The 12,428-nt window shown below is 47.4% G+C and overlaps 1 protein-coding gene across 1 annotated transcript in view; it reads left to right on the top strand.

The window, feature by feature from the left end:
- Positions 1–12,428, top strand: part of epb41l4b (erythrocyte membrane protein band 4.1 like 4B) — a 244,302-nt gene that overhangs the window by 52,405 nt on the left and 179,469 nt on the right. The window contains exon 2 of the mRNA XM_033049625.1: positions 10,930–11,034. Within this exon, the coding sequence (XP_032905516.1) occupies positions 10,930–11,034 (105 nt within the window). The remainder of the gene's footprint in view (positions 1–10,929; positions 11,035–12,428) is intronic.

Genomic DNA, 12,428 nt, shown 5'->3' with positions numbered 1-12,428 from the left:
CCCTCCACAGATTTTCTCTCTAAATCCCTTGCTCCTGACCATAAATCTACATCCCTTATTCAACTTTGAAATGGGGAAAGGTTGCCTGCAAAATGTTATACAAAGCATTAATGTCCCTCCTCTGATCCTGGGTGAAGGACTCTGTGAATCTATTCCCTTCATAATGTTATACACCTCTATAAGATCACCGCTCAGCCTCTCATGTTCCAAGGTATAAACCTAGCCTGCCCAACCTCTCCCTATAGCTCCGCCCCTCCAGTCTTGGCAACATCCAAGTAACTATTCTCTGTATTCTTTCCAGCTTAATGACATCCTTCCTATAGCAAGTGACCAAAACGGAACACGGTAATCCAAATATGGCCTTAACAATGTTTTATACAACTATAACATAACATCCCAACTTGTATACTCAATACCCGAACTGATGAAGGTCAAAGCCACCTTTACCATCCTATCTACCTGTAACGTGACTTTCAGGTACCTAACTGATGGAGCTCCCTGCTCTCCAACACTTCACAGGGCCATGCTATTCACTGTGAAAGTCCTGCCCTGGTTTGATTTCCCAAAATGCGACCCCTCACTTGTCTGCATTAATTCCATTAGTAATTCCTTAGCCCACTGTTGTAATTGTTGACCATCATCTTCACTGTCTCCAATACCACCTACTTCAGTATCATCTGCAAACTTAATAATGTTGCCTTGCACATTTTCATCCAAATCATTGCTATAAACCACATACAGCAATGGGCCCAGCACTGATCCCTGGTTCACACCACTTGTCACAGGCCTCCAGTCCAAAAAAACACTTTTCCACCACAGCCTGCTTCCTTCCATGAAGACAATTCTGTATTCAGAATACAGGCTTGGTATAAATCATTTATATGATCACTGTATGTTTTAACCTAATTCTATTTGCATGCAGGAGATGGCTTGTAGCTATGATTTCTCTTTTACTTGAAAGTTTGAACATGAGACACCTTTTGAATTGTGGATTGGAATTTCAGCTCGTTGAATTTCAGCTCGTTCCTGTAAATAGCCAAAGAATACAATCTGAAGTTCAAGATCATCTTTAATCAGTATTCATATTATAGCGGTACAGCAGGTTGTTAGTTGTTAGAACATCGTGACCGCTTCCAAGACTGACCAGTGTAGGAAGTGGGTGTTAGTATAAATTGTACAGTAGGGTGGGGTTAGTGATGTTATTCTACTATGATTGGTTCTCATGCATAAACCAATCTACATCCTTCCCCGTAAAGAGTGAGTATGGTAAGCACGCATGTCGTAAGAATTTAAACATAGTTGCCATATCTATCAGGCGGTCTACTAATACGGCCTGAACGCGCACGGACCAAGCCCTCTCCCCCTTCGCCAGAAAGATTAAAGGGAGGTGGTGAACCCGGAAGAGAGAAAGCAGCAGGGGACACCCGTGGTGACCGACAGGAGGAGCGTGCAGGAGAGGTATTATTGTGGTTAGTCATAGCCGCCGGTCGTGGTGGGGTACGGGACATGCTGGAACTGGTGGTGGGCACGGCAGCAGACGGCTGGAACTATAGTGGTGGAGCGTAAGGACCAGCTGGTGGTGGACGTGGCTCCTTCACAGCAAGCAAGTGTTGGCGGCTCCGACGGTATAGGGTGCCATCATAGTCCACAAGGTAAGATCGTGGTTCTTCAGCCAGGCCAACAACACTACCCAAACGGGAATGTCCCATGGAAGTTTATAAACGAACGTGCCACGTCCACCACCAGCTGGTCCTTACGCTCCACCACTACAGTTCCAGCCGTCTGCTGCCGCGCCCACCACCAGTTCCAGCATGTCCCGTACCCTTCCATGACCGGCGGCTATGACTAACCACAATAATACCTCTCCTGCATGCTCCCCCTGTCGGTCACCACGGGTGTCCCCTACTGCTTTCTAAAATGCGGTTCGACGGCAGGTCACATATCTCACTGAATTTACGCAGTAAAACATTAGGATCTTTCATCGATTCTGCAGGGGTAACTACCTGGTCGTTGGCGTCACGAATTTCAGGAACGTATTCAAAGGTCGGAGCTCTCATCATGGCCTCGGGGCCCGCAAGGTTAAGTAGAAGGGAGCGTCTGGTTCATTTCGGTGGTAGATGTTCATGTAGTGTTGGTAATCAATCTCAAATGTCAGCCATCGCTCGCCAAAGTCGGAATCGAAGATAAGCTGTGCAGGCTTTCTGCAAGATTGAGCCATCGTAAAGCAAGAAACAAAACTGAGAAACAGAAATAAAACCCGATAGATGGACGCAGTGGGTTACTCTGAGTGGTGGCGTGGGTTTGTATCCCACTTCTGACACCATGTAAATATGCGAAGAATACAATCTGAAGTTCAAGATCACCTTTAATCAGTATTCATATTATAGCGGTACAGCAGGTTAGAACATCGTGACCACTTTCAAGACTGACCAATGTAGGAAGTGGGTGTTAGTATAAATCGTACAGTAGGGTGGGGTTAGTGATGCTATTCTACTATGATTGCTTCTCATGCATAAACCAATCTATAGTTCCAGCGATCCTAAATTAACCATAGACTTGCCATGAAGCTTGGAATAACTGTGTTAAGAACCATTAAACAGCCAAGCTGGGAAATAATAGAATATTTAATTAAATGCTAAATATGTTTAGATATCTAAATAGAGATGATTGAGAACAATAGAGGAGTCATGCAAAAGTTGTATTCAAAGTATTTACATATTTTTTAAATATTCAAAGCTAATTAAAATCTTGAGGAATTGCACTTGTTAATTGTATTTATCAGTGCCAGAAAGGTTGTTTGGCATTAATTAATGCATGTCATACTGTTTAAAAAAATTACTTGAGTTTGAACAGACAAGCTGTAATTTATTTCTGGCAAAGTTGGTCTGCATCAAACTTGCTTCATGTCATTTCATGTATTTTCAATGCCAAGTCTCTTGGCAAAATACCAGAAAAGCACAGAGTTCAGAGGAGCAACCCTGTCAGCAGCTTAATGATTTTCACATTTAACTCTGCATGGGTGGTTGCTGAAATAATGGTAAATGCTCACAGCCTTGCCATTATTGCCATTAGTTAACAGCAAATTCCTGCCCATTCAGTTAACCAATACAGAGCCTCACAGTTACAAATGAGACCCCTTCCAGTGTTCTGCAACCCTTTCTAGATAAATGGAGACACAACAGACCGCAGATGCTGTAATCTGATGCAGGGTCATAACCTTAATCATTGACCTGAAATCTTTATAGATACTGCTTGGTCCACTGAGTGAGTACCTCTACTTTTTTTGTTTTTTTGTTTTTTGCTCAATCGTAGGTAACATTGGGCGAATTTCAGAAGAGTGGCGTATTTTAATTCCTGAAACTTCAGTGGAAGAGGTACAGCGACTGTAAGAATAATATACGCATACATTTATTTTCATTATGCGAAGGTCATACTGGATCCTACTGCATGTCTTGCAACTACAGGTGCACAACCTTTTATCCGAAGATCCAAATAACGAAAACCTCCGAATAGCGGACATTTTTTCGGTCCTTGAAGAAAGGTCCTTGAAAACGTTCACCGAGGGCGGCCCGCAGAGGTGACAGCGGAACCTCCGGTCGGTCCTCCAACAAAGGGGAACTAAATCCCCATTCATAAAAGAGAAGGTGAGAGTATATTGGGTGAGTGTATATTGCGCGGGAGGGTAGGAATCATTGTAAATCATTGCTTAAATGTTAGTCAGTTAGTTTGGTGGGCTTTTGGGGGGAACTTTAATTCTTAGTCCCCTACCTGGTCGGAGAAGCGGGGAGCGGGGAATGCCTTACCGGGTCGCCGTGCAGTAAGCTCCGGACCGCTGTGCCGCGGCTCCCAACATCGTGGAGCTGGGGCTGTAGCCGGCTGCGCTGGATTTGGATTTGTAGCGCCACGCAGCCAGGGGTGGAGTTCGCCGTGGTCGGAGCTACAACCGGCGCCGCCCGTGGCCGGCCCACCGCAGTCTCCACGATGTTGGGAGTCGGCGGCCCACAGCAGTCCGGGCTGCGGTGGTCCAGCCACGGGCGGCGCCGGTTGTAGCTCCGACCACGGCGAACTCTACCCCTGGCTGCGCGGCGCTACAAATCCAAATCCAGCGCGGCCGGACACCCGCAGCCCCAGCTCTGTGATGTGGGTGCCGCGGCACAGTACTGCACGGGGACCCGGAAAGGCATTGCCCGCTCCCCGCCTCTCTGACCAGGCAGGGGACTAAGAATTAAAGTTCCCCCCTTCACCCCCACCACATAAAATCCCTCCAAACTAACTGACTAACATTTAAGCAATGATTCCGCGGTCTCCGGGGAGGAGGCAGCCGCTCCAGACTTTCCAAGCCGCCAGCGCTACCTACCTAATCTACGCTAAAAATCTTCCATTCCGAAACCCGAAAATGTCCGATATCCGAAATGTGTCTGGTCCCAAGGCTTTCGGATAAAAGGTTGTGCACCTGTACAATGTATTGCTTCCATTGTCTTTTTTTTTCTGGCCTTCACTTTACTCCTAACCTTCCCTCTTTGTCTGCATCTTAAAATATTTTTCTTTCGTGTTCTGATACTAGGGGCACTGCATTGATGGCAGCCTCTGCCTACAGACTGTCTGTTTTTCTGTCTTTTTTATTTTTAATCAGTTTTAAAAGTTTCTGTTGGAGAGTTATTTAGCTTTTCTATGTGGGGGAGGGGGGTATGGTAAGGGGGAAACTGTTTCCCAGTCACTTCCTGGCGAGGATGCGACTATTCTCCGAGTCGCGTCCTCGCGCCCCTCCTCGCGGCCTACCACATGGATTGGAGCGGCCTTTCCTGCCGGGGACCCGGATCAGAGCTTCAGCAGCGGCGGCGCAGCGCTGGATACATCGCGGAGCGGCCGATTGCGTACCTGGATCCCTGTTGAAGCTCCGGAGTGTTGGGCCCGCTGCTTCAACATCCGAGCTGTGGTTCGTAGAGCTTCCAGCGCGGGCGGCACTGACCTCAACATCGCGGAGTCCTGGGGCCCTTTGCCGAAGGCCGCCAGCGTAAATCTCCGCCCAGCGCGGCCTGTGGACTTTGGGAACCGCGAACTCCGGTAGGAGGTGGCCGATTTGGATGTCCAAGCCGCTGATGATGCCCTCCAGTCCCGACTTCCATCACCCCGGCGAGCGGGCCTGAACATCGGGCCTCCCATAGCGGCGACAGCGGGAGGTTCGGGAGCCCCCCGACCACGGGAGGACAACAGAGGAGGATGACTGAATTTTGGAGCCTTCCCTCACAGTGGGAACTTTGATCCCGCTGTGTGGGGATGTCTGTGTTAAAGTCCATCATGTTCTGTGCTCTTTATTATTCGTATGGCTGTATGGCGACCACACATTTCACTGTACCAATTGGTACATGTGACAAATAAATCTTGTATCTTCTTGTATCTTATCTTGTATCTTGAGGTAATTGACCAGAAACATGAGATTTTGTTGGTTTTGCAGATACAGGTGCACAACCTTTTATCCGAAAGCCTTGGGACCAGACACTTTTCGTAATTCGGAATTTTTCGGCTTTTGGAATGGAAGATTTTTAGCGTAGATTTTAACGGCTGGCTCAGTGGTAGAGTGCTCGGCTCATATCCGCAAGGTCGCGAGTTTGCGCCTCGATCCCGGCAGTTACTCGATCGCGAGTTTGAGTCTTCAATGTAGTTTTTTCTTGCAGAATAGGAGAGAATAGAGAGGGTTAGGCTGGGATCATTCTCTGCGAGATGATCTTAGTGCGGGAGACAAGTGTAGGAGAGGTGTACTGACTGTGGGCAGAACTTTGGAAGTGATTGCCCACCATTCTCAAAAGCCGCTGTGTCTCCCTGTCCCTCCAACTCCAGAGGAATCAGCTCCCCGATGGGCCGCTACGGCGACAAGTGGCAGTTCGCCCACAGCCCGAGCTGCGCCACCCCAAGAACAAGACGTACCTTGCACACCATCAGCTTCTGCCCCTACTGCGTGTTCCTCTGGAGTTGGAGCGGGGCTGGGCTGGAGTTGCTGATCTGGGATCTCCGTGCTTGCAGTGGGCCTGGGGGTCGGTGTCCCGATGAGGGGGCGCAGCTCGGGCTGTGGGCGAACTGCCACTTGTCGCCGTAGCGGCCCATCGGGGAGCGGCTTCTGGTGGTCCTGACGTCTCTCAGCTCCTGTCCAGGGGGGTGGCCGGAGACGTCAGGACCAACAGGAACCCGCTCCCCGATGGGCCGCTACAGCGACAAGTGGCAGTTCGCCCACAGCCCGAGCTGCGCCCCCTCATCCGCAACCCGGGTTCCTCTGGAGTTGGAGCGGGGCTGGGCTAGAGTTGCTGCTGGCTGTGAGTCTCTGGGATCTCCGTGCTTGCAGTCGGTGTCCCGTTGGTCCTGACGTCTCCGGCCACCCCCCGGGACAGGAGCTGAGACTGGGAACTGTACCGCCCTTGCCCCCTCCCTCTGCAACTGCAAACAACCCCACTCTCCTGCTCACCTGCAAGGGCGGTACAGTTCCCAGTCTCAGCTCCTGTACAGGGGGGTGGCCGGAGACGTCACAGCCCGAGCAGCGCCCCCTCATCCGCAACCCCAAGAACAAGACGTACCTTGCACACCATCAGCTTCTGTCCCTACGGGGAGCGTGTTCCTCTGGAGTTGGAACGGGGTTGGGCTGCTGCTGGCTGTGGGTCTCTGGGATCTCCGTGCTTGCAGTGGGCCTGGGGGTCGGTGTCCCGTTGGTCCTGACGTCTCCGGTGACTGGCACTGACCTGCTGGCATCGCCGACGTGAAGACAGTGCAAAGCCCCCGCGCCTGTGCAATGGGCGGGGAGCTGGAGAGGGGAGGGAAGGGGTCACACACATGGCCGGGAAGCAGAGGGGTGTAGGTGGGGTGAAACTGAAGGGAGCGACAATCTGCTGCTGCCTGCCCGCTGAGTTAAAAAGTTCCCACGCAAGACTCACGATACACTGTGTATCGTGAGTCTACCGTGGGAACTACTTAACTCAGCGGGCAGGCAGCAGCAGATTGTCAATTATTAACCCTCCCGCGCAATATACCCTCACCTTCTCTTTTATGAATGGGGATTTAGTTCCCCTTTCTTCGAGGACCGACCGGAGGTTCCGCTGTCACCTCTGCGGGCCGCCCTCGGTGAACGTCTTCAAGGACCTTTCTTCAAGGACTGAAAAAATGTCCGCTATTCGGAGCTTTTCGTTATTTGGAATTTCGGATAAAAGGTTGTGCACCTGTACTGCTTGATCTGCTGAGTATTTCTGACTTTTCCTGTTATTATTTTGTAATTCTTGCATCCATGGTTTACTTTTGGTTTAATAAGACACTATATAGTTTTGTCTTCTAATTGGAGTATAATTAGAGGCAGCTTACATTGTACAAAATGACGTCTCAGATGACTAAATGTGTTGCTTACTTTGATGTAATTTGTTAATTATTTGGTTTCTAATTATTATGATAAGACAAATGAATTACTATCTAATTTTTCACCTATAATTCTTTTGTTAAAAGCATTAATGATAAGCGTATGCAATTTTAATAGCAAGTATACTTCTAATGGTAAGGAACATGGCTTTTGAATAGAGCATTCTTTAAACAGGATATGAAACTAACTAGGTTAGATTGGAGCATCCGATTTCAGTGCATCTGATATATATTGCCCAGTTTTATGCTTTCTATTTAACTTTATTTTTAATGCTTACCTAAGATTACTTCTCAACAAGTTAAAATATTTTAATGCTCCTTTGCATTTACACACTGAGTACTGTGTATAAGGTTGAGAATAGGTTGTTTTCTAGTGTTGTTATGGGCCTGTCCCACATAGGCGACTTTTTAGGCGACTGCGGGAGACTCAGCGGTCCCCACATGGTCGCCACATGTTCGCAGGATGGTTGCTGGGTAGTCGCCTTCATGGTCATGAGGAGTTCCTGCATTCTGGGAACTAGTCACATGTTGAAAAATTAGCGGCGACCAGAATGAAGCCGCCATGGAGAGTAGCAAGAATTCTCGTGCCGTGGGTGGGTCGCCAGGACGTCCTAGTGGGTTTCCAGAAGGTCGAAGGTTTTCGTAGGTTGTAGCCGGTGCTGACCGGTGAATTTCTTTGGCTCAGTGGGGGAAAAAAAACTAAAGCAGTAGTTTTCAGAACCAAGGATAACCGACCGGTAATGTTAATGTCCGCCGAGCTTCACAGCTATGTATCTCTGGCTTCTTAAATGTTGTCTCCACTCCTTATGCCCCCTTCTTCCCCCTCTTCCCCATCTCTTTTAAAGGACGTGTGACCCTTCCCGTGCACTGTGATTTCACCGTCTTAATTACAGCGCCAACCTTCCTGTTCATCGCGGTGTGTGTCTGTATCACATTGGCTTTGCACCGTGTGAATTTCACTTAGCGCTCCCCCCGCTTGCCCTGTCCCCCGCCTGCATAACGGGCTGGTGAAGGAAGCGATGTGTGTGTGTGTTCCACTCTGACAGTTGCCATTCCAGTCGCCGGTTTTTCAGGTGACTGCCAGCAACTTGACAGTCGACGGTAGTCGCCATGAAAAATCGCCTAAGTGGGACAGGTCCATAAGGATGCTTTCTTATAAACACCATCGTAATGATCTGAAAGATCATTTAGGAGATGACTGCAGTATGTTTATTATGAAAATGAAAAAAAAGGGACAAATTGAAGGCACCAATGTTCTTTCTTGATATATTGGGACCGTACAGCTCGGGGAAGAAAACAATGAGGACTTAAGGAGATAAGGGAAGGGAAGACGCAAGAAACTACAGATGCTGGAATCCTGAGCAAAATACAAAATACTGGCGGAGCTCAGTGGATCAGGCAGCATCTGAGGAGCGAATAGATAGGTGACGTTTCGGGTCGGGACCCTTCAATGCTCAACACCACTGCCCCACATGTTTGCCTTATCAGTCCCTTTATATGCTACCTAATACGGTCACTGTTCTGCAAAATGCTGCTCTAACTCCATTCACAAGTTTATAGATGATACCACTGAAGTGGGCTGGATCATGAACAATGACGAGCTGGAGCACAGGAAGATAAAGAGCTTAGTAACACAGTGTCAAAACAACCACCTCTTCCTCAATGTCAGCAAGACAAAGAAACTAGTTATTGACTTCAGAAAATGAGGTAGTGTACACACCCCAGTCAACATCAATGGTGCTGAAATGAAAATGGTCGTGAGCTTCAGGGTCTGTCATCTCATGTGCAAATATCACCAACAATTTGTCCTGGACCAACTTGATTGAATCTGCAGTTAAGAAAGCACACCTCCAATGACTCTTCCCAACTTGTACAGATGCACTATAGTTCTGTGTAGGAGGGAACAATCGGAGATGCTGGTTTCAACCGAAGATAGACACAAAAAGCTGGAGTAAATGAGTCGGAAGAAGGCTCTCGATATGAAATGTCACCCATTCCTCTGCAGAAATGCTGTCTGTCCCACTGAGTGACTCCAGCTTTTTGTGTCTATCTGCACTATAGTCCTGTTGGGATGCATTGCCAACTTTGTTTGGCAACTGCTCATCCAATGTTCTGGATACACCCAGTCCATCACATAAACCAGCCTCCCCCTCTCTGGTATTTTTCTCTTTACCCTATCTGTTGTATTTGTGTTTGGCTTGTTTTGTATGATTTGACTGGATAGCACGCAAACAAAGATTTTTATTGTATCTCGTTACACGTAACAGTAATAAACTAATATCAATAATAAAATTGCGTCATAATTGCTTCCTGGGTGTAGCAAGAAGGTGGTGGAATAATTTTCCTACTTGTAAGCATGCAATAGAACTTACAGGCAAACTGCAGATGCTGGAAGGTGGGAGCTTAGCATTTCTATGCAAAAGCTACGTAGTAAATTACAATAAAGTATATAACGGTATATTTCTTAATTCCTCTTTGTTGTCAGTGCATCATATCCGGTTTTAATAAGGATTACATAGAAACATAGAAATTAGGTGCATGAGTAGGCCATTCGGCCCTTCGAGCCTGCACCGCCATTCAATATGATCATGGCTGATCATCCAACTCAGTATCCCGTACCTGCCTTCTCTCCATACCCTCTGATCCCCTTAGCCACAAGGGCCACATCTAACTCCCTCTTAAATATAGCCAATGAACTGGCCTCGACTACCCTCTGTGGCAGAGAGTTCCAGAGATTCACCACTCTCTGTGTGAAAAAAGTTATTCTCATCTCAGTTTTAAAGGATTTCCCCCTTATCCTTAAGCTGTGACCCCTTGTCCTGGACTTCCCCAACATCGGGAGCAATCTTCCTGCATCTAGCCTGTCCAACCCCTTAAGAATTTTGTAAGTTTCTATAAGATCCCCTCTCAATCTCCTAAATTCTAGAGAGTATAAACCAAGTCTATCCAGTCTTTCTTCATAAGACAGTCCTGACATCCCAGGAATCAGTCTGGTGAACCTTCTCTGCACTCCCTCTATGGCAATAATGTCCTTCCTCAGATTTGGAGACCAAAACTGTACGCAATACTCCAGGTGCGGTCTCACCAAGACCCTGTACAACTGCAGTAGAACCTCCCTGCTCCTATACTCAAATCCTTTTGCTATGAAAGCTAACATACCATTCGCTTTCTTCACTGCCTGCTGCACCTGCATGCCTACTTTCAATGACTGGTGTACCATGACACCCAGGTCTCGCTGCACTCCCCTTTTCCTAGTCGGCCACCATTTAGATAATAGTCTGCTTTCCTGTTTTTGCCACCAAAATGGATAACCTCACATTTATCCACATTATACTGCATCTGCCAAACATTTGCCCACTCACCCAGCCTATCCAAGTCACCTTGCAGTCTCCTAGCATCCTCCTCACAGCTAACACTGCCCCCCAGCTTAGTGTCATCCGCAAACTTGGAGATATTGCCTTGATTGTTTTAGTTATTTTTTCATGTAATTTAATCTTTAAAACAATAACTCAATGTTCATATGCTTTTTATTTTTAGAAAAATGCAAACGGTCAAGATCTCTTCGACCAGATTGTTTACCATTTGGATCTTGTGGAGATAGAATACTTCAGCCTGCAGTTCATGGATGCGTTACAAGTTTTAGTAAGTTATCTTCTGTTTATATTGAAGGACTAAAGTTTTAGTTTTTATTTATTTGCCCCAGGTGATGACAAAAGCATTTTTTTGATGCTTGGTATTGGATTCAGAAAGTCAGTAAGGTAGAATTTAAATTGGACTGGTTTGAACAATTAAATCTGTAATTCTTACGTTTCTTTGTCAAATATGTGAGAAAAGATGCAAAATATACCAGCCCAAAACTCAGCAAAGCTAACAGCTTAAAAAACCCCACATTATGTACACATGAAACTAACTATAATCGGCCTCTTTTCCTTTTATCTGGTATACAAACGTGACTTGCAGGCTACCAGCTCTGACTAGGGACGGTCTGGACTGGTGGAGTAGCCTCGGAGAAAGGGGTTTCTGACTTCCATTTAAAAGCCTGACGTACGATAATGGTGATATTTCCACTCCAAAAAACCAGGTCGCTGTTTGATTCATGGCACATGTCAGTGAGGAAACATATAATGGCAACAGGCTGAGGTAGAGTAGAAGCATGCTTGAGGGGTTGGGTGGGTATGGGTAGGGAGCAGGAAAAAAATATTTATCCTATGTTGTCCTCAGGCACGTGCCGTGATTAATTACTCAGGGTCGGCAGTCAGTCGGCTTTTTAAAAAAACAATTAAAACGGGCATGCGCAGATTGTTCTCTCCGTAAAAATAAAAAATAAAAATAAAGACAGTAACAATTCAATTTGCCCAAGGTTTCCAAGTCTCCTTTATTCTGAATTACTGAATGGGTGGGGGGTGAAGGGTGATGGCAGGTGGAAAGATGGTGGGAAAAACGGGAGCACAGGGAAAAGTTGAATCAGTTGTCATCTTATTGAATGACAACACTTGTTCAAGGGACCAATTGGGGGGAGAGTTCCTTTCACAGCGTGTGGAGAGTCTGTGCCAGGGGTAAAGTTGCAGGGAGGGCAGGAATGTTGAGAAGGAGGGGGTCGGGGATAATGCCAGAACTCACTCACCGCCTCTGCGGCGCTCCGGGCGCCACCGCATTGTAGCCGGAGATAGAAGCAGCTCGGGTAGCTGCGAGTGGCTGCCGGGACCCGACAGCAGAACTGGCCGCCACTTCAGCGCCTTCTGCCGGCCCGCTCACCTTTGGCAGTGTTCTCCGTCTGAACACCTCTCACCTGCCGCTCGCCGACTTCTTAAATCCTTAAATTCCCATAGCTGAGTAACCTCAATCACGCTGTCGGAATTTAAGGATTTGCGCAAGTGGGTTACTGGCATGATCCAGATCCCCTCCTTCACAACGCTCCTGCCCTCCCCGCAACTTTACCCTGGGCCAGACTCCCCAAAATGCTGTGAAAGGAACTCTCCCTCCACCCCGGGAAATACTGTATTTAAAAACATAGCACTAAGAAATGTACTTACCAC

The sequence above is a fragment of the Amblyraja radiata genome, chromosome 2 (genome assembly GCF_010909765.2).
Source record: "Amblyraja radiata isolate CabotCenter1 chromosome 2, sAmbRad1.1.pri, whole genome shotgun sequence".
In the NCBI taxonomy this organism is placed as follows: domain Eukaryota; kingdom Metazoa; phylum Chordata; class Chondrichthyes; order Rajiformes; family Rajidae; genus Amblyraja; species Amblyraja radiata.
The sequence above is the reverse complement of the archived record's forward strand: the minus strand, read 5'-3'. Positions and strand labels throughout refer to the sequence as shown.